Source organism: Ambystoma mexicanum, chromosome 12 (assembly GCF_040938575.1).
Source record: "Ambystoma mexicanum isolate Mex_15411 chromosome 12, UKY_AmexF1_1, whole genome shotgun sequence".
In the NCBI taxonomy this organism is placed as follows: Eukaryota; Metazoa; Chordata; class Amphibia; order Caudata; family Ambystomatidae; genus Ambystoma; species Ambystoma mexicanum.
In genome coordinates this window covers 1,011,522,166-1,011,544,852 of record NC_090936.1, presented here as the reverse complement: position 1 = coordinate 1,011,544,852, position 22,687 = coordinate 1,011,522,166, and the positions used below count along the sequence as shown (strand labels likewise).

Sequence of the window (22,687 nt, the reverse complement as noted above, 5' to 3'; positions counted from 1 at the left end):
TGGGAGGTCTTGCCGGGGCGGTGAAAGACACCAGAAAAGAGAATGCCGTTGCTGAGCCTGATTCCGACCCCTCAGGATGCAAAAAAGCAGGGGGCGAGGGGGCCTCAGGGCCACAAAGAGTACCCCAAGACAGATGTTTGTTCCTCAGACAATGAGGACCAGGAGTCAGCGCTCGCGACCCACAAGGACGTGTGGGATGACGGCTGAACCACCACCAGCGGCAGCAACGGCGCAGGGCCTAGTAGGCCTACCGCTCCAACTCCGCCAAGAGATGTCACTGGACATCTTTTCGACCCTACACCGAGAAGTCCAAGAAGGTTTTCTTATACCAGAGGCGTGATGCCAAGAGGAAGACCATTATGGGAGTGCCCGTCCTGGATGACGCGTGGGAGGAAAGCCTGGCCCTTTTAAACAATACTTGCTCGGCCCCGGCCAAGAGGGATAGGCTGGAGAAAAAGTACTGGGTGCCGGAGTCTGCACCCAAGTGCCTACGGTTGCAACTGTTGTCAGACTTGGTGGTGTCAGCGGCTGCGAGCAAGAGGTCGTCCAATCCCTCATTGTCCTTCTCAGTCCCTCCAGACAGCGAGGGGAAGAAGTTGGATGCCGTGGGGCAGAAGGGCATCTACTCCCAGGCATCGACCATCAAGGCAGCCAACACATTGGCATTCCTGGCCAGGTACGACCGGGAACTGTTACAAGCTGGGCCTGATTCTGGAGGTCCTCCCCGACGACAAGCTGATTAAGGCGATCTCCCTCCTCCAAGAAGGGGGAAGTGGCTTCGGACCATGCCATCAGTGGCCCTGGGCATCGCCGACACTGGCTTCCGTCAGATGGGGAGCGGTGCCAGCCTCAGTCATCGAGGCTGGCTGAAGGCCACCAATTTCCGGCAGGAGGTCCAAACGAGGGTACTGGGCATGCCCTTCGGGGATGACCTTTTCTGGAAGCCTGTCGAATCCTTGCAGGCCATTAAGACTGATACGGATACGGCTTGTGCTCTGGGCACTCCAACAGCACCGCTCTCCTTTTGCGCCTCTGGTGGAAAGTTCAGATCGGCAAAGGGTTTTGGTGGAGACTCCTCGTCGTACAATCAGCCCTCCAGGTCCACAACCCAGGAGGCTTACAGAGGCCGTTCCAAGGCTTTCGGTGGAGGTGGTTGGTGCCATCGCCCCAAGGCAGAGTGCAGGTGCCAAAGCAGGGCTGAATAGGACAGGACGTCGGCCCCTACTCACACAGCCCGGTGTAAGGCCGGCTGGCGGGATTCGTCAGCGAGTGGAAGATCTCCACTGGGTGCTGGATGCTCCTGCCCACGGACACACCCTGGAGTTTCAGCAAGTGCCCGCGGATCCCTCCAGTGACCCGCAGAAGCAGCACAGCTTTCGGCTCCTGCAGGATGTTGGTGCCATGCTAAGAAAAGGGGCACTAGAGCTAGTTCCAAGAGGACTCTGCGTCTCGGGAGTCTACTCCAGATACTACTTAGTCAAAAAGACGACCAGGGGCTGGAGGCCCATTCTAGACCTGCAGCGTCTCAACAAGTACCCCAAGTCCCAAAAATTCACGATGGTCACGTTGCAGGACGTGCACGGCCAACCGGAGGAAGGGGACTTATTGAAGTTGCTGTACCTGGAGGACACATACTTCCACGTTCCCATTCACAGAAAACAGCAGATGCTCCTACGCTTCATAGTACAGGGAAGACAGTACCAATTCAAGGCCCTCCCTTTCGGACTGAAGTTGGTGCCCAGGGTGTTTACAAAGTGCATGGCACCTGTGGTGGCCCATCTATGTCTGAGAGATAATCTTATGCCTGTACCTCGACGACTGGCTCATCCGGGCCAATTGAAGTTAGCCGTCCAACACATGAAGACCGTCCAGCTGCTGATGGATCTGGGGGTTATCCGTCAATTATCCAAAATCCTGCTTGACCCCCATCGCAGAACGCACTGTTCCTGGGAGCCAGGCTCAACACGGTGTATTGCCTGGCATCCTCGGGGAGGGTGCAACGGCTGTCACTGAAGGCTGCCACGGTGCGGACCATCAAGTCACTGCTCGTCATGATCCGGTCTTATATCTACCTTATCCGGTTCTGAAGGTTACGGATGCAACCCCTTTAAGAGTTCCTGGACGCACGCTGGATACAAGTGTCAGGAAGCTTCACGGACAAGATCCCTCTCGACGAGTTCTGTCAAGCGATCAGATGGTGGGGCGTACACTCAAACATTGCCCGGGTGCAGGGTTTCAAAACCCCCCTTACCAGGAAAGTCACCACAGATGCTTCCCTGGAGGGATGGGGAGCCCACACCGGACGTCTGCATGCACGCCAGAGGCCTGTGGCTGCAGGAGTAGAAGGATATTCACATCAATATCTTGGAGCTGTGGGCAGTGTTCTGGGCCCTCAAGTCAGTTCTGTCTGTGAAAGGCAAGGTTGTGAGGATCTTCACGGACAACACCACCACAAGGTTCTACATCAGGAAGCAGGGGGGGCACTTGATTCCCCAGCACTCTCCAAAGAGGCGCAGGACTTGTGCCACAGGTTCGGCGACCAAGAGATGTTCCTCATCCCCTTTCACCTGGCGGGAGTCAAGAACACAATCTCCCTCTCCTGCCACGTGTGGGAACTTCGGCAAGGCCAGGTGGGACTGCATCTTCATCAAGTGGGACAGGCCCCAGATCGATCTGTTGGCAGCGGCGAACTCCAAATGCCAGAAATCTGATAGCAGGTTCCTCCAGCCGAGGAACATGCGGGACACATTTTCCTTCCTGTGGGAAGGCTAGTTTCTTTATTCGTTCCCTCTGTTGCCTCTCCTGCTGCGAGTCATCAATTAACTCAGTGCCGATGCAGGATACTTGTTGCCCCGGCATGGCCGAGGCAGATTTGGTACCCGGACCTTTTCAGCCTGTCTCCTCCTCTGGTCAAGCTGCCGGTGTTTGCGGATCTGCTCCCCAGAGAAGGAGGCGTAATCCTGCATCATGACCCAGCATCGCTGAACCTGAGGGCTTGACTCCTTCTCCCTAGAGTTTACAGGATACAAATTGCCGGCGGACTGCAGGGAGGTCCTTGCCAGGGTGCCATCAACTGCGCTACGGTCACAAGTGGAAGCGTTTCGCTCCGTGGTACCAGTCGCAGAAGATCAGTCCTCTGAGGGTACTTGTTGTCCTGGCCAAGGTGGGGCTGGCGGACTCCTCTGTCAAGGTGCATCTAGCGGCTGTCTCCTGCTACACCAGGTCTCCAGAAAGATCTTCACTGTGGTCCCACCCTCTCAAGGAGTTCCTCAAAGGACTGTTTCGATCTTTTCCACCCGTGAAGGCTCCTTCCCCGGCATGGGTGAACTCACTGTGGTGCTGACGAGGCTCATGGGAGCCCCCTTCGAGCCCATGCATCAGGCCCCTCCTGTTACTCTCATGGAAAACTGCTTTCCTCGTGGCCATCGCCTCTGCCAGGAGGGTAGATGAGATCGAGGCCCTATCCTGCAAACAGCCATATTTGACTTTCCATGAATCAAGGGTAGTGCTGCAGACACACCCCTTCTTCATGCCAAAGTTTCTGTTGGAATGTCACATCAACGAGCCATTGATGTTATCTGTGTTCTTTCTGAAACCTTTGTCACCGGCTGAGAGGACCTTGCACTCGCTGGTTGTTGCACGTGCTCTGAAGTTCTACGTGGCACACACAAATGAGGTTTCGGAAGAAGTCTCCACTGTTCATGAACTTTGGTCCTGTTAACCATGGGGGAAGGCCTTGTTCAATACTTCCATCTCAAGGTGGCTCTCCGGCTGCATCACACCTGGTCATCGGTTTAGCGAACCGACCGCTGCCTGGCAGTCCGAGAGCCCATTCCACCAGAGCGATCAATGTGACAATGGCGTTCCTGTTTGGTGTACCCCTGCTGGACATCGCAGGGCTGCTACGTGGAGGACCACCACACCTTCACGAGATTTTACTGCGTCGACAGGGTTTCCAGAGTCCAGCGTCGGCCAAGCAGTGCTATGCAACCTGTTTGCTTGAAGGTGAACATGTTCCAGAGTTAAGAGCAATTGCTTCTTTTGAGCCTTGCCCCCTCCCGTGGTTGTGTAATATTGTACTGCTGTGTATTGGTTATTCATGAGCATTTGAATCCATGCCAGACAATGCTGAATAACAGTAGTTACAGGTCATTAACGTGTTCCTTTTATCTAATAGCTAGTTATACCCAGTACACTGCTTATATAAGTATATAATAGTTTCCAAGGAAAGTATGAACTTAATGAAACTATTATAGAATGGCAGCAAAGCAATTCAGGGAAGCACAACCCAGGGTTGCACGTTCAGAAGAGCAGCAGCTATTCAAGGTAAGTAACCATATATTTTTAAAGAGGGACTTCAGGCAACTCATAAGACAGGTTTTAACTTCTAGACTGTTTTGGGTCTGTATGAAGCAGATCAGGGGGAGCAAAACCCAATAACATTTTAAGAACATGTTATTTAAGGTTGGTAAACCATATTGGTAAGTTTTTACACTATCAGTTCAGCAATGATAAAACCACACACATACCGAGTGCACTGAAGCACTAAATTACTCTCTCCACTGACATGGACTGCTGTCCCAGAGGGCGTGCAACCCACAGCGCTTTGGAATCATACCAATGGTAAAAGGTGCTATGCAAGTGCCCAATAACACAATGTATTTTGTAAAGTGTATGGATGGCTTCTGTGGCACATTATTGGGTAACGAGCTGTCGGTCTTAAAGACTGAATGAAGTGATGTTCAATCTGAAAATGTTAATCATTCAGTTAATGGTAAGTTTGTGAAGTTGGGGATGTTATATCCTAGTTTGTGCAACTGGTGGCTGGGGATGCACGATTTGCATTGCTGAAGAGATATTGATACTGCCTCTTTTTCACTTCTTTGTAGCAACGGGATGAAACGCCTTCAAATCTCCACGAAGCTGCTTGCGATTGTGTGTGTTCTGCTCTTTATGCCATTGAGAATGTGGAATCTAGTATGCCCTTGGCCATGCAACTCTTTCAGGGAGTGTTAACCCTAGAATCTGCCTACCACATGGCTGTAGCACGGGAGGACTTGGACAAGTAAGTATAGTGCATTAAAGCCTTGCTAAAGGGAGAACATGGGACCTAGTTTGACTTGAGTGCTTAGAATTACTAGTGTTAACAGCCAAACATCTTGGTAACATTTTTTTATTAAATCCCAATTAATGGAGCTTTATTATTATATTCGTTTAAATGTCACTCAATGTGTAGGGCCACTAGGGACTTCATTACTGGGCAGTCTTGCATGCACACTGACCTACTATTGTACATTTGGATTTGTGAAGTAAAAATAGATTTTGGGACTATCATGGCTTCGGTGTCGAGACCTGCTTAGTATACAAGAGATCCAGCTTGGGGCACAAATGCAGCGGTCTAGACTATTCTCAGCTTTGATGGACAGGAAACATTAATGTCTGTGCTCAAGACTGAGATGAGAAATGTAACCACAATGGGAACAGTGATGTTAATGCTTGGTATCAAGATTCTTCGAGAGGTCTGGCTTGGCTCTTTGGACTTAAGACCTCTCATCTTTTTAAAACTTGCCTTGAAGTAGAATAAAAAAATATGTACGCGATTTTCTTGTGTAAGTTCCCTGTTTAGCTCTGCCTGCAATCCATCTGCTATTTATGCTTTTCTTGGATTTCCTACTTTCCTTTTCATGTGTTAGGTGGGTGGGGAAATGGTGGAAGTGCAGGCTTTCCCCCTTGCAATGTAGCTAGCTCTGACCTGTATACTGCATGATAATAGAGATGCACAGGTTCTGTGCTTGTGATTCCTGTCTCTAAAAACCTTTCATGTTGGACTCGAGAGTGTATGAAAAGGTGTAGACTTTGTGGGCTTGGAGATGTTCGGTGATGGTTCCCGGGGTTGGTTACATGGGAATTAATGTATGAATTTGTGATCGTTTCAAATGTTTTTAGAGTTTTGACATCCTGTAGTCATAGCTTCCACGGATAGACAGGGTTGATAAAAGGGTGTCTTCCCTGGGACCACAAGTAGTGCAACTGCCTGGCTTGTGGAATGGTAAGGAGAATTCTCCACAGTCCTCTGGTGAGGGCTGTGGGAACATCTATCCTGTGGGCAAATGGAGCTCTAACGAAGAGACCAAAATCACAGAGATAGCAGATGCAGCACAGTCTTGCTGTCACTCAGTGGAAGGTATGTTGGCAGGCTGTTACAGTTGGGTCCAATGGAGAATTTAAGAAAGATTACTATAGAGCTATAATTTGGAGCTCTACTGAATATACACTATTACAGAATTACAGAAAGCATCCTTAAGTTCAAAGAAGTACAATCGGTAGCACAACACACAGTGGAAACCGCTTTTGTATAAAATCAGTAAAAGGCCCTTAGGTTAGACCCTTCCCGCACATTTAGCTAATGTGCGACCTTAAACTGGAAAGGCATTCCTTAGCAGACAGGAAAGTAGTTGCATATCCTGGAATATCACTGCCTACATTCGTTCAACAATGGTTTGCTACAAGTTTTAATGCTTTAAAGAACACATGCAATACAGAGTAGGATCAATCCAGACCGGAGGCCCACCAAAATGCTATTAGATACACCCAAACCACCTTAGGATAGTCCTTGTTCACCTCCAGAATATAGGTAAAAACAAATGATCAAATTGAGTTAGTGAGTGTAACCATTACTTCCTATACATTGTAGTATAACAATAAGGTACTTGATAAATCACTGGATGTGTCTACAATTCCAGCCTCTGGTAGGGAACTCCAGGGACTGTGGAGAACCTCTGACAAATGTCAGTTGTGATAGGCAACTGTCCCGATTAGATGTGCAGAAGTTCCAACGTTTTAGTTTTACCCATAGGAAACAACGGGATAAAGTCCTTAAGAAAATGGGAGTCTAAAATAAGTTAAATTAACATAATTACCAGATCAATCTCATTGGTGCGGCGAAGGAAACATCCAACCCCAGTTAACACCCAGGGGCCCCCTGCGCCCTACCAGAGCAACCCTGGGATGGAAGCAGAGCAATATAGACACACGCAGGTCGGTGGTAATGTGTGTTTGGGAGGAGGGAGCAGCGATTGAAACGCCCTATTTCTGGCCGCAGGAGAGCACCAAGGACTCTTCCAAGCAATATATTTGGGCACAGGGGCAAGATCCCATTGTGCCACTCAGTGTGGTTTCAGCTTTGTAGTCCCTGGAGAATCCAGTAAGTACTGTGCTTAAAGGCCTGGGGAACGCCACTGTTACCCAGGATTTTGAACCCTCTTTCAGCAACACTTGTGTTGGATGAAAAGGCGTCTGTTTACCCATGAGAACAATTGTTATCGACAAATTCAATTTTTAAGCGGTTAGCTGCCCCGTTTAATGGGATCCTTACATTAAATTTGTATTGTTTTTCTTGGTAGATTGACCTTTTTTTGTGGGTTTAGGTATTTGTACGAATACCCTCTGCAACTGCTGATATTTTTGATGTGCAGTCCTGTGGTTAACCATACGGCTTCTAGGACGGCTGCATTTCAAGCACTGTTGGGAAAGATTTCTCTTTAGGCAACTTTCCCTCCATGTTCTATGGAACCCCCACCCCCAAAACCTTTTGTATTTTAATCTGTCCTTACCTTATACAGGGAAGTGAATCCTTCAGCTTTACTCCCCTGCCCTTTTGATAATTTGTTGGGGAAACTGACTAGTCCTGCAGACTGTCAGTACCGTGAAACTATTTCCCTTTTGCATTTTTGTCTTTAACTTTTTGTAACTTATTAACAGTGCTCACTGCATCTTACCGTGCAGTCGCAATACTTTTGTACCACCCTATTGTTTGACACTAGGGATTTTTGGTTTCTGTTGTGTGCTTAAAGACGTGCTGGTGACAGCAATTACCTTTTGACAATGTCTTCATTACTTTTAGTGTGCACATTCGTGTTGGCTGCTAAACGTGGCTAGTGCCGCAAGATTTTTGGCTTGTCCTTTGGCCATATTGTTTGACCACCTGCCTTCCTAGCTCAGGAAATCCCTTGTGTGGTCATGCATTTGCCTGGGAAAGCTGCTGCTTTCACAGGCTAGTGTTGGCCTGGTGTGTGTGGACCCAAGATGTGGGTCTGACTGTCTGGCCCCACTCCACATCTGGGGCCCTGAAAGTCCAGGTGTGGGGCATGAGGGAAGACCCACAGTGGTCCCCAGTTTGGACCACTGCTGGATGTTTGAGTAGTGCAGATCCTTACCATTGGTGGGCCTACTTACAGCAAAATGTAGGATAAGTGAAATCCTACAGCCATTTCTTCAGATCCGATTTGTAGCCAAGTATCCTGTGTAGAAGAGCAGCTGACTGAAGAGCCATGGACGACTCCCGAAGAGGCCTGGCATCCCTTCCTGCATTTGGCCCTGTGAAGCCCTGCTGGACTACATGATCTGTGAAGGCACTTTGCAGAACATCAACCCTTGGACTAGTGGGAGCAACTAGTCTCTACGCATTCTCAAGGATCCAGCCGTCCTGAGTCTCTGGAAGTGTCCTTGGGCCACCCGGTGGACTGACCAACTGGAAGGCACCTGCTGTTGCCAGTGTGTAGTAGCCGTCACTGTAACTCGCCTTCCCCCTTCTGGTCCTTAAGAGGTCTGCATTGGTGCCTTCTGCATTTCTTCACCAAGGGTTGAACTCTGCTCCTGCAACCAACTGTAAGAATCTCCTTGCACCCACAGCTGCGCACCTTCTACTGGATCCAATGCCGGCAAAACTTGCCTCCCATTGACCCCCACTGTGGACTCTCCTAGCCATTTGTGAAAAACGGGGGGGGGCGGAGCGAGTTGTAAGTAATTGCAATACATTCCCTGCCCCATTTTCTCCTTGGAATAAACCTCAGAATAAACAGTTTATTCCATTCCGTGCTACAGAAAAGATTGAGGTGGGAGTATTTTACTTGAAATTAAGCTTTGAGAGTAAATGTGATTTCAAGAGTAAAAATGAGTTCTCCTTTGAAAAAGTTAAACTTGTGTGACATCCAGCTGATGTGTGTAAAGAGGTAAAATTGTGTACATCATTATGATGCAGCATCATTAGAACATCAGGTTTCTCAAAACCTAAAGAACATGATGGTGTGGCACAAACACCCTCTCACAAATAGATCAAATTAGCACTATTCCCCTGAGTTTCCCTTTAATGTAAAGAAAGAGTACAACAGTAGTACAGCTTTTTAACGCTTCGCTCACTCAGACCACGTCAGTTTGAGTAGGAACCATGCCTGCTTCCCCCACACAGAAAAGACTAATAAGGGCAACCCCAATGCAAGATTCAATCCTGTATAACATGCGCAGGGGATCAGTGCAAGGTGTAAAGCTTTGTGTGGGAATCTCCTACCCTTGAAGAGGTCAGGAATGTGCAGTATATGCGCCTCTCATATAAAATGGGTATAACATAGCCTTATGTAGTGCACACTCCACTCCTAACATAGAAAAGGTATACCATGGATCTCAGATAATGCTTTCCTCGCATACAACAGGGGTGTTGTGTGTCTCAACAATGTAAGTTTACCACACTTGGAGAAGATAAATAGTGGTTCGAAACAGTACACGTTTCACTTCCATGGAGAAGGAATCGATCTACTCTTTTCTATAGCGCTACTAACCTGTAGGCCTCTGGGCGCTCTCAAAGAGAAACATGGAAGACAGTAGGGAAAGGAGAATCTTTGGTACAGAGAAACATCGGGCTGTTTTTTAATCAGTCAATCGTTTAACCAAGATCTTCATCAAAGTTAAACTTCAGATGTTTTTTGAAGAGCACAGACCAGTCACTGCCGGTAAGAAATTTGGGAAGTGTTCCACAGAGCAGGCGCCCAGGAGTTGAAACTGGCTGCACCAATTTACTTGAGGATACGTGGTTGGCTCAGTCGAGTAGTGTTATTAGTGTGTCTGATTGGATTCCTTTTTATTCTGGCTGTTAAAGGAGGAGCCTCGTCATGGTGGCACTTGTAAACTAGGCCCTTATACTGAAGCCTCTGCTGGACTGGAAGCCAATGTAAACTCCTCACTCTTTGGTGACAAGTGCTTGACTCTTCAGGCCACTTACAGCACGTACAGCGCTGTTCTGAGTAAACTGAAGTTTAATATTAGTCTGCAAAGTCCCCATCTGTAATCTGTTGCAGTAATCCACCTTGGAGTTTATAATGGCAGCCGCAATCATTGCTCGGTTTTCTTCAGTCAGATATGGACGAATTTGCCGTAGTAGCTGTGTATAAAAATAGGATGTAGATTTTAAGTGACCAACCTTCCGGCTACAGGAGAACTGGGGATCAAAAAATACTCCCACCGTCTTCACTGATTTGAAGACTAAGATGATTTTGAGCCATGGGTAAATTCTCATATTTGGAGTAAAGTTTTTTCAACTTGTGTTGAGTACCTAGAATAAGTAACTCCGTCTTAGAATTATTCAGGGCTAAGGAGTTAAGCGCCATCCATTTTTGTATCTCCAAATAAATGTTGTATATCTGTTCAGAGTCGTCAGTGTATACACCCGATAGCTTCACTACAATCTGAGAATCATCTGCTTAGTTTGCAAAGTACACCCCCAGAGCAGACGGGAGATCACATAAATGTCTCGAGTAGACTTTAAGAAGCAGAGGCAACAGGATCCCTGAGGGACTCCGCAAGTGAGAGCGGTCCTGCTTGAATGAGCAATGCCTTTAACTACATTCATACTTCTTGGACCAAGAAAGGATTTGAACCATAATGTGGCAGAGGGGGTACATATGCCAATAGTGGATAACCTGTCAGCCAGGAGACATTAGTCCACCAAATCAAAAGTGGCAGAAAGATGCAGAAGCAATGCCGCATTGCCATCCTCAATGATACCAGTGATGTGACTTCAAATCCTGCAAAGCCAATCTCTGTCGCATAATTGAGTCAAAAGCCAGATTGCTGAGCTGCAAGAATATCCCGACATTCAATAAATGTTGGATATTGCATATTTGCTATTTTATCAATAATTTTCAGGATAAATGGGAAGTTGGTAATGGGCCGGTAATTACCAAGCTCTTTGGGATCAAGATTTTCTTTTATCAGTAACAGAGTAACCCAGCCTCCTTGATGTTTTCTGGAACACAAGCTTCCTGAAAAGAACGATTTATGAACCTGGTGACCCAGGGTACCAATGTCGAGATAAAATCTTTGAAGAATGTGGCTAGAAAAATATCACCTTTTTACAGGAAGAAGTTTAAGTTTATGTAAGACTTCCAAACTTCCTCTTCAGATACTGCTTTAAACACAGAAAGCACTGAGTCATGTCCCCTAATTAAGTTGGGGATAGGGTGTACAATGTTAGCCAGTATATATTTTTTTGATCTTATATATTAGTCTGATGCTTTAGTGTCTTCTCTACAAAACCATCTTGGAAATGTTGACCCCAATTGTTATCAATGGGCATCATGGGAGTGGTAGTACTTCCTTTTTGCTGCTGTAGGATGAACAAATCCTTGGGTCTTGATTTAGCTGCCAGGATTCTTGTATTCAGGTTAGTTTCCTTGGGTTTAAAAATTGTAGCCTTACAGATTTTAGCTGTTTGCTTATATGCAAGAAGATTGTGGTCCGTAGGCTGTTTACGCCATATACGTTCCAATTTACTCTTAAGTCTTCTAGCCTCAATAACCTCAGAAGTAAAAGGCACATTAGAAATGATCGGCTTTTTCTGATATGTAAGTTTCAGAGGAGCAAGTGCATCAAAGCCTGGTTCGTGCCTGCCTGAAACGAGACGTTAAATCTTAGTGTCGTTTTTTTCTAGGGAGTGTAGTAGAGGAATGACCAGTGCATAAAAAAAGCTTAATGAGTAATGTTCCTGGACAAAGTAGGCATATGCCATTAGGAGTGTCATTGTTAAATATCTTGAAAGATGGAAAGTAATGGTCGGATCAGATACATTTATCAACCGATGCATGGGAGATTTTTTTTTTGTTGCCAAAACCCAATCCAAGGCTTCAGAAATGGAGCCTCAGTTATCTGATAAGAGTATCCGATCTATAACAATTGCCATTTAGTAGCCAGGCGCATTCGCTAATTGTAAGGAATAATGAGCAGCCTTGTAAAGCCATGTCTCCGTAATGGCCAAAAGATCCACTTTGGTTTGAGAGATAAACTCAGCTACTTCAGTAGCATGTTTTACTAAAGAGCAAGTATTGAGTAGAGCACATTTGATTGCGTGTTTGGAGGAAGATGCTGTGATTTTATCAGCACGAGGATCTGTTACACTGTCGGTGGGTATTTGTAGCTTGATATTAGGATCCGTGAGCAGATCTGGCAGCAGAGGGTGATATAAGTAGATTGGGTTTGTTAGGTACTGAAATGCAATTAGTGGTCTGATTCTCAGCTGTGTTGCGGATGTTTGGGCGTTGATCCATTGCAGTCTTTAATTTCACCCTACCGTTTCTCTGGATAGCGGAGATTAAGTCACAAAGTGACAGTATTATAAACTGGCAATAAAAAGTAAAACTTGAAAGAAAAGGCGTTATATGGTATGCACTCACCTACGCAGCGCCAGCAACATCCTTAATGGGCGAAAGAACTACAAACTTTGTGGGAGTTGTAGTTTCTTGGATTGCAGGCAGGCTCAGATGCTGTACACAGCCCGAGAGTTCATGGATGGAGCAGTCCAAGCACCACCACACTGAAGTAAATTAAGGGGCTTGCCACAGCAGTGCAAGCTACAATCTCATACAACTGGTACATCATTGGCCTCATCAGTCCAAATTACTGTCACAAAGAACATTCCCAGCATGTGCCTCACCGATCAAGCAGTGCCAAAGCAGTGGGAGAACTACCAACATGTAACGGGAACAGTTAATTGCCTCAGCAGTGCAAGATCCTCAAAGGTGGAACTTACATGATGGCAAATAGTCAAAATATGTAGGCTAACTCGAATCTGAAAATCTTGGCATAAAAGGAATACACTAAACTATAATTAGGCATTCGGCCTTAGAAAAACACATTTTCTGATGCTTGTGGATCTGCTTAGAATCACATGCTGTGCATGTAGTCTGACATCCATTGGTAATCTCGGAGTATCGTATCTCCTTTTCGAAGATTGAAAGGGACGTCGACATGTGACTGTAACGCTATCCCTAACGTGAGTAGTGTTCCCAAATCCCTCGCGCGTCTAGGTCCCACAGATTGTATTTTTCCACCAACCTACTTGGCTGCTTGTTCAGAGCTTGTAAGAATTTATATTGCCCATCTATTCACATGGCCTACGGTAGTGTAGTCCACTTTGACCATCTCGATGGCTGTATCGTGGGTTTCCTGCTCGCAGACGCCTACATCTACAACTGCTCGGCATCTGTTGACTGCGTGGTCTTGGTCCTCAGGCCTGGCCTTTACAGTAAGGGAGTGGATCCCAGTTTCTTCTTCTGAGAATACATTAATTTCACCCCTCTCCTTTTCCCCTTGGTCTGGCTGCTGCTAACCTCTGCTATGGAGAGGACTAATGTCAATTTCTGCCTGTCTTGTAACAGAAAATTTCCCTGCAAAGACGCCAATCGGTAATGCACCAGTTGTCTTCCTCATGACTACGATGAGCGCTCGTGTAAGGCCAGTAAACTCTTTTGGCCTAAGACGCTGAAAGACAGGCGGCCTACCCTACGCAGGCTGAAAACCTTTCACCTGCCGGCGCTTCGTAGGAGGAATCTGTCGGCAGCCATGGCTTCAATTCTGGCTTCAAACCCGAAACACAAGCCTCCTTAACAAGCCTGTGGAGGAATCCAGTCTATTCCGGAAACGGTCGACAACTCTCTGGAAATGGCAAAAAAGGAGCACGAGACATTAGTTACGTATTCAGATTCCGGCTAAGCCTTTTCACCAGCGTGGTTGCCTGAACGCTGCTGGTCCTTTCGTGGCCAATTATTCTCTCGCTCGCACCAAGGACGGGGCTCCTCTGGCAATTTCCAGTATCGGGAAAGAGGCTTTCGTAGGGGGCAAGGGAAGAGGTGGACACTCTGCTCCCAGAAGCTCCCCGGCCACCACCTCCAAGTGACTCGCCGGTACGGGTCCCCTTCCATGCTTGGGTGTCGCCTGTCACCATTTATCCACACCTGGGAGGGGATCACATCAGATCAGTGGGTAGTAAAGACTGTTGCCCACGGGTACTGTATAGAGTTCCTCGGACCAACTAGCTACCACCCACCAAGAAGCGGGCGCCTGTCGCCAGAGCACCTGCGCATCCTGCTGGAAGTAGTTCAGGTCCTGCTGGAAAAGGGCACCATCAAAGTCGTCCCCTTTCTCCAGGTAAACAAGGGTATTCATTCAGTGTACTTTCTTGTACCCAAAAAGGATCTCCCCATGCGCCCTGTTCTAGACCTGCACCCTTCAAACAAGTATGTCAAACCTCAAAAGTTCAGGATGACAACTCTTCAGGAGGTAATCCCACTGCTGCAGCCGGGTATTACGTGGCCACTTTGGACATGAGATGCATACTTCATATTTTAATGTTGCCTGTGCACAAAGTATCTCAGGTTCATGATAGGACACCCACTATCAGGTCAAGGTCCTCTGCTTTGTCATTGCCTCAGACCCAAGGGTGTTCACAAAGGTAATGGCGGTAGTGGCGGCGCACCTGCACAGGCAGTCTATCCCAGTCTATCCCTACCTCGACGACTGGCTCAAAACAGGGGATTCGTATGGAAAATGCCAGACAAATGCCCAGAAGGCAGTAGATCTCCTCCAAACTAGGATTCTCTATCAACGAAAAGTAATCCAGCCTGACCCCCAGCCAAGTCAAAGTGTTGCAGGGGGCTCCAATTTGAAGAGAAGTCTGGCTTGTCTTCCACTCGTAGAGGGTGCAAAACATGCTGTTCAGATACCTCAGTATGCAGCCAGTCACCAGGTGACGTACGCAATGCCATGCAGCTGCTTGGGTGGTGATGGCTTCCTGCACCTTTCTAGTTCCTCACACTAGTCTGCGCATGCGCCCCATGCAAGAGTGGCTCTCGAGCTAATGGTGTCGGGGCAGCAGCCAGTGGGACCATCTAGTTGTTGTCTCGACAGCCTTCGTTCAGTCTCTGCATTGGTGGTCACGGTACCGGCCATAGTGCATGTGGGAATTGCAGATGTTGTCGTTTGACAAGTAGAACCACACAGGAGACATTGGTATATGAATCCATGACCATAATATACTAAGACAAGCAAAGGCTAACGAGAGAGGAGACAGAGCTTCTTAAAGAGTCACGTGGTAGGGAGGAACGACATGATTGATAGCCACAATTTAGATTAATCATAATTTAAGAGGGTCCATAACTGCTTGAACATGTCTAGTATCACTGACTGACAAAATGTACGTGAGTCCTTTCTGAATAGACTCGAGATGGTATCTCTTGTGTACATTAAATAAAACTTTGATCACTTTTCGAATATGGACATCTTGGTATGCTTCATTGAGTTAGTTGATGAGGGTCGCAGACGAATATAGTTTTCATGTTACCAGCCTGCAGGACTACAACACAGCTTGTTTTCCGTTCTGTCCTAATGTGGCCTCTGAGTTATGGTAGACCGCGTAGTCATGTAGGCCCGCGACACATTCATGTCAATGCGTCGATTTAGAACATGACGCAATAAAATTAGGAAGTTACCAACACTTTGCCCATACGAGGAGAAGGACACAATGAGTGATCCAGTCAGTTGATCAAGTAAGCTTTTTGGAACTATATGCCTGTTTCAATCAAGTACTAGTTCATTAGGCATGAATACAAGAGCATCATACACAATGCTGTATAAGCATCTGCATAGAATTACACCGCTGCTTTCTTGTTTGTGTTGAGCTAGTCTGCGATTCGGTACAACTGATTCACACAGACGACCGTCCGGACCAAAGTATCCGTTTGTCCGATTATATTTGAGCCGCGTTACATCTCAGACTCACTAGTGTATGACCCACTATAGTGAGTACTCTCAATTTCTTCAATTGTGCACTACATTTATAATCGCGTCAGCCGGTAAACTTCCGGTTGCAAGACTTTCGACCATTAAACCTATGCTCTTGGACTAAGTTACATCACATTCTTATAGCTACAATAAATATTTGAAATTGGATTATCTCATTCAATTGCAGATTGCATGCAACACTAATGCGCCAAAGTGGACTATAGGCATATCATGACGATCCTTAGTGAATGCTCAATCATTCAACCCACAGGTTCCCTTCTGGAGTCAACCTAACCTCCAAGTAAGTTCTAATAGACCTGTATATACTATCTTGATGCACCGTTTAGGTGATTGGTGGTAAATTACTTACAAACCAAGAGTTTTTTGTTGGAAACAAAATTAGTGAATAAAAGTGACTTGGTCACTAATTCCTGGTCATATCTTTATGCCTCCACAGGTAGGAAGCTGCTCTGGTGGCTAGATATCTCCAGTTGTATTACCATTGAAAGTTATTACAATAGGTAAGTGAGACGAGTGCTGGGTTTAGTGATTAAGACACTTGAACATTTAGCACTCTAAATTTTGTAGATTCAGTTTTCTACTGATGGCAAACAATAATAAGTTGCTTTTAACTTTGCTCACTTTACGGAGTACCACGTTCTATGAACGAGCAAGCCACACCGTTCATAAAGATTGGTTGCGACAGTTGCCTAAGAAAAATCCCCTGAAGAATTTCCCTCCAATTATATATTTCAATCGTAAGGGAAAGAAACGTGTTGGGTGACTTTGTTATATTAATTATGCTCTATGTATTTTTGAAATCTTTTTATAGGTTTTTGAGTACTTTATGAGATTGCAATATTTCATGTACTGTTTTTGATTAATTTTGAGTGTTGTGAATTACATTGTTTTGTGTGTGGCCTGTATTTAACTACCACACGAGTGCAAATCATTGATTGCAAAGTTTGTTTAACATCTGCCATGTGGTTTCCTAATGTGGTGTTTTTAAAATGTGATCTTTTTGAATAAAATTTATATTTTTCTATATCCGTGTCAATTTAATCCTTCCCCCCCCCCCCCCTTCTAAACTTGCGCTTCACTTGTTCCTCTGTAGTTTGAACTAATCCGGTCTTTGTGTGAAGGCTTTGTGTGGTCAAGGGAGAAAAACCTTGACCAACCCCACAGTAGATGCCACTAGACTTGTCTGTCGGGGTGGGGGCTGTGGGGGTTCAACTCCTTCAAAAGACAGCACATGGTCTCCAGCAGTGGAGCCCAATCACATTAACCTGTTGGAACTGATGGCAGTGTTCAAGGCCGTGAAGGCTTTCCAGACACACCTCCAGGGTAAGACAGTTCTAGAGCTCACGGACAGTACCACGGCCATGTACTACTTGAACAAACAAATGGACACTCTCTCTAGGGCTATCCTTCTGTCTCAGAACATCTGAAAGTGGGCACTCAAACACAATAGGTTCCTCTTCTCACATGTTCGAGGGGAACTCGATCTTCTGGCAGACATACTCAGCAGCGATTTCCCCCTACCTGTAGAGCACGAGTGGCGACTACAAGAGGACATTTTCGCCAGCATTGGATCTTTCAAAGATTCACATGCTTGAATATTCCAAGTCATGCTGGTAATCCTCTGTAATTTAAAAATTTCTTTTTCCCCGTAGGAAAAGGAAATCGGGATTATCCATTATGTCCAATATGCCGTTCACTTGTGTAGTCCCTCCACCTCACTTTGGTCCTTTATGACCCTGTTAGAGAGAATTCTCAAATGTGCTAATTCCTTTCTACCTTGGAGACCCCCAGCTGTTTTTGCTGGACTTTAGGACTTTTGATTTCTAGCCTGGTGCGAGTGAAACCTTTTCCCCACGCAAGGACGCAAGGAGCTGAAACACCGAAGTGCCACTTGTTTGAAGATTGCCGGTTGCGGTCGGTGACTGTCCCGTTGCAGTGCAGGAGTCCTCCAGATGTCCTCCCTCTTTCCCCACGACTGAGGCCAAGGAACACCACGATCTGCAGAGCTGCACAGGAACAGAAGCCATCTGCAGCACTTTTCTTAAACCTAAAGCTACTGTACAATCTAAGAGGACTTGCCTCTTGTTGTGTAACTGCACTTGTTCTCTGTTGGTGAGACTTGTTGTGGTTGCTGTGTAGAGTTGCTGACAGCTTCTTTACCTGACAAGCCTAAACCGCTTGTGGCCCTGCTTCGATTTCTTCTTTTCTACAAAGACTTCTAAAACATTGTGCAAGACTTTAACTTAACTGCAAGAAGTGCTTCAGCTCTCACCTCGACTTTTGCCCAATTAACTTTGGCCTAGACTGGCTCCCTGAATGACTCTGTCCTCCGACATTGTTTGGTCTTCCTGTCACCAAGGGGTTAATTAACTTTGCATTGGGGGTTACCAAAAGTACTTACCTGCTGCAGAATAGTTGTGATTTCTTCTGTTCTAATAACCTTTTTTCTTTGACCAACTCTTGTGTCTGATTCTAAATGCAGACAGTGGTATATTAATGCCCAGTGTCCTAGTTACTCAAGTCACGCGAGGGTGTAGGAAGTGTCTGTGCCATCCCAAAAGGGTACTGACTGATTTAGACATAGTAATAGTGTATATTTGAGTGTATGTGTGTGTTACTATTATATTGCCCCCTTCTGAAGAAGGCTTACTCTGACTGTTAAATTGATAATTGTTTAATCCAGAAACCTTGTGTCTATTTGAATACTTGTCACTGTGAATTTCTGTGCAACTCTCCTACTGCTCACATTGACCCCTCTTGAGATAAGCCTGGCTGCTGAACACGCTAACAACCTGTGTTATAGAGACTTATACCAAAGGTTGGGTTACTATTGCCAGGAGGTCAGGGTTGTTGTGCACCCAGAGGGTTCTGCATACAATCTTGCCTAACACTGAATCTTCAAGGATTTCACTAGAAGTTCTTGCAGCTGTGTCCAGGTATTCTCTACGAATTTCTCGGCAGGTGTTTGGAGTTGTTGGGTGGTCTGGTTTTTAATGGCCACCCCATCTACCATGTTTCGCCATGGTCTTCCATTGGCCCTAATCCTACTCTACCTTCTTTCTCTGGTCGTCTGGTTCTCGAATATGGGACTGGAGCTCTTCAGGAGTCTCTTCTGTTGTCCCTTGGGGTTGGTTGCTTCCTTTTCTGTACTTGTGCATTAAAGCTACTGAACAGACTTTATCCTAGAACTTCCATTCTACCTATTGGATTTGTCTTGTTGATTCCTATGGAGAACTTTAACCAACTCTAAAACTCTACTAAAGTTTGGGTGTCTGGAATTGTCTTAATAGAATTTTAGCTTTTGTATTAAATAACTGCACTGTATTCCTGCTATAGCACTGTTGGGATACGGTTTTTAGCTGTGGTTACATTGTATCACTTTTTCACTGGGTGTAATTACTTTACTGCTCTGTACTGTACACTGGAGCATATTCTGACTTTTTGGTCGTCCTCTGGGGATTGTTGGGGAAAGAGTTAACCCGCTTTACACCCTCCAGGTAAAGTCTGGTGTTTATGGTCTACATGAGTATCATTCACTACTGTGTTTTCGAGGTTGTGGGGATTACAGTGACTGCTCGTGTGTTCGCATTTTGGGTCCTGATTATAACTGTGTAATTGAATTTTTACTTAGTTCTAGGGTTCCCTTTTTCCCCCCCTCCACCCCTTAAGCTAGGTACAGTGTTCACCACCAGGTTCGAACTGTACCTTTTAGCTTAGGAGTTGGATGGTTCTTCCTTTGCCCCCTTTATTGTTTTTATACGTTCATTGCATTTTACTGTTAGGGTTACTCCCAAAGTACTTATTTGGAAAACCGGAAACTGTAGTTCTAAATAGTGCAGTTGTTTTCAGTATAACTTTTTTTAGGGGTGTCTATTCGGTACCAACTATCCATCAACCAGCCTGCCTTCCTTGTATGAAGCTTGGCTGCTCTACCTCAGCTTACCTATAAAGCATTTTCCCCATATTTTGGATGGGTCCCTGTGCACCATTAGGTTAGTTTCATCTGCCCAGGGGCTGTGAAAATAAATCCCCCAAATGACCTTGTCAGAACAGAGAAGGCATTCGGTAGACTTGGCAACCTGACCAAGGAGAGCTGATCAACTGCAGGAGCGATGGGAGCCAGCAAAGATTGATTCCCACAACTGGAGCAGTGGATAGCTGTGACTCGGACTGCCCATGAGGAAAAGGCTAGACTACTAGTGTGGAAAGTGGGAGCCATTTTGGAATCCCCCGAGGCAAGAAATAAAGACCCACAGTGAACGCCTCCATCAGTACCAAACGGACCATTGCCCACAGTGAGCCATGACTCCTTGCCCTACAGGAAGCAGTGATTCCTGTAATTTTGTCACTTGTGTGTGAGGAACGGCTGGAGCGCGTGAGGAACGCATAACATGAAGGGAGTTCATGGAACAAAAAGTGGATGGAGCGGGCGGAACGGGCAGGATGGAGATGACTGATCGGTTTATGTGGCTGAACGATCAAATGACTAGTAAACCAAATTAAGAACCAAGCGAAATGTATGAACGGACAGAGTGAATAAAACTGATAGAATAAATGTTTCAGATGTGCGCTCGATCTCAAGCACCTTACTAAAAACTGCCATATCACATCACCATGCTCACACTCCCTTATACACCACCACTCAACTAGAACACAGCGATACGATGACACATTTGGTATAGCTGTTCTCATACTAACACCCACCACATACTCCACATCCTAATTAAACACAGCTGGCTCAGCACACCCGCTAGCCTATGCGTCTCCTCAGGCCTAATGCAGCCAGAAATCAGTCTGGGTTTCACCCCTCCAGAATGAACCCGTACTCCTGATCTCCCAACCACCACACCTACCGCTAAGAAGCAGCTATCATGCGAGTGCCACACCAGCTGCACACATCCAGTGCTCCCACGCACCTTGACGCTCTCCATCTCTCTACTGACTTGAACTACGGTTCTTGGGCGTTCAACCTACCAGCACCTTGATCATACCAATGATACATGAGGCCCTATATAAATGCAAAGTAACATAACTTGTCATGGTCTGTTCTTCCCCATAAGACCGGACTTCTGAGTTTCACTTAGGATATGTTATAGGCCTCCTGACCCTCTTATCTTTCTGTGAAGATATGGGCATCTACTTTCCATCTTATTTTCACCCGATATCCCTTTTTTTCTGCTTGTTGACTTAAATTTGCATCTTCAATCGAAAGTGCTTTGCTTTTCTTGTGCTTGATTCCGATCACCTTTTTTAAGCTTTTACTCAACCTTCTCAGAAGTCTGGTTCTTCACTCGGTCTTCTTTTTAAATATCTAGACTCTTCATTTGAAGTCGTATCCCAGCCTGTTCTGTATCAGGACCATTTTCATCTATCTTTAGTTTTTTTCCCCCCTTTTTCATCGGCATCCTATCCAAAATCAGTCCTTGATAACTTTCTCACGTTGCAATCTAATAAGATTTCACCCCTATACAGGTGTCAAATAGATGTGACCCCTATAACTTTCTATCATCACTTTCTTAATCGCTCCCATCTCTTGCTCATTTAAATTCCTGCAATACAAATGATACTTTTCTTGCCTCTGCAACCTGGATTCAGGCTATTCTGGATTCTTTTCATCTACTTCGTCTGGGAAAATACCCCAGCATTGTATTTCCCTTGGTATTTGTTTCCTGTGTTAGTACCCTTTGCCACTCAGTGCCCATGGGGAGGGAACTCGTTATAGATCTTGACACTTTTAGCTTTAAGTACATCCTACGATAATACTTTCTTCCTAAAAAGCACTGTTGCACCTCCTTGATTAACCTTTCTCTTCATCCTGTCTTGTTTATTGTTTTGCCCTCCTCCTGTTAGTTCCTTTTCTTCTGTGTGGACAGCTTCTGTTTTTGTGTTTTCACTTAAAAAATCATCACATTGCGTACTCTGTTTCGTCTTCACCCGCTTTCTCACAAGATGTCCCATCAACTACACTCCAACTAAAGTACTTCACTCATTCTCTTCTATTTCAGAGGCAGAAATTGGTCTTATTCTGTCTTGAGGCCACTCCTCTGCTGCGCTGTAAAATATCTGCCATTAATCCCAATGTCTGGCATATTCTTTTCCGAATTTAGGCATACCACAGTCATTACTTTGCTGAAGAAGCATGCCCTTTATCTCTCCATTCCTAACTTTTGCCATGCTGCCTTTACTGTTTGTTCAGAAAATTGTAGAAATGGCAGTTTACTCCTCTATCTAGCTTTATTAATTTACATTACCTTTGCACTTGTCAGGTTTTAGACACTTTCATTCTGCAGAAACAGCACTTTACCCAACTAATTCAGTTGTGGCCCGTCATTTTAAACTTTCTTCTCTGTTGATTTTATTAGATCTCTGTAGCATTCAACAAGGTACATCATCCTATCCTCTAATCTTCTTTCTACTCTTAGAATCTTGGGCTCTGTTCTTAACTAGTTCGCTTAGCCTTCAAATTGCATATACTCCGTATACTGGGATGGACAATCCTCAGCTGCCCTTTGTTTACATTTTGGAATCCCTCCGGTCTCCATTAGAACATATGCTTTTCTTTTGGTAAACCTCAGTTATATCAAATAATTTTTCTTTGGTTTATCATTTAACTTTTACACAGATAACACACATTTAATTTCTTACTCTTCCTTGTCGGTCAACTTTCAACTCTCCCAAACTAGATGCTGTCAAACGCACCTAATCCTACAAAAACAGAGGTACTGTACTACCCTGCTGCCTTGTCCTCCTGTTATCGCTCCTTTCATCCTGGTCTTTCACC

General features: G+C 45.6%; 1 protein-coding gene across 3 annotated transcripts in view; it reads left to right on the top strand.

Moving 5' to 3' along the window:
• The window catches only part of TNPO3 (transportin 3), a 1,153,743-nt gene that overhangs the window by 340,543 nt on the left and 790,513 nt on the right, over window positions 1–22,687 (top strand). For all 3 annotated transcript variants that reach the window (XM_069629554.1, XM_069629553.1, XM_069629552.1), the window contains exon 6: window positions 4,890–5,065. In XM_069629554.1, the coding sequence (XP_069485655.1) occupies window positions 4,890–5,065 (176 nt within the window). The remainder of the gene's footprint in view (window positions 1–4,889; window positions 5,066–22,687) is intronic.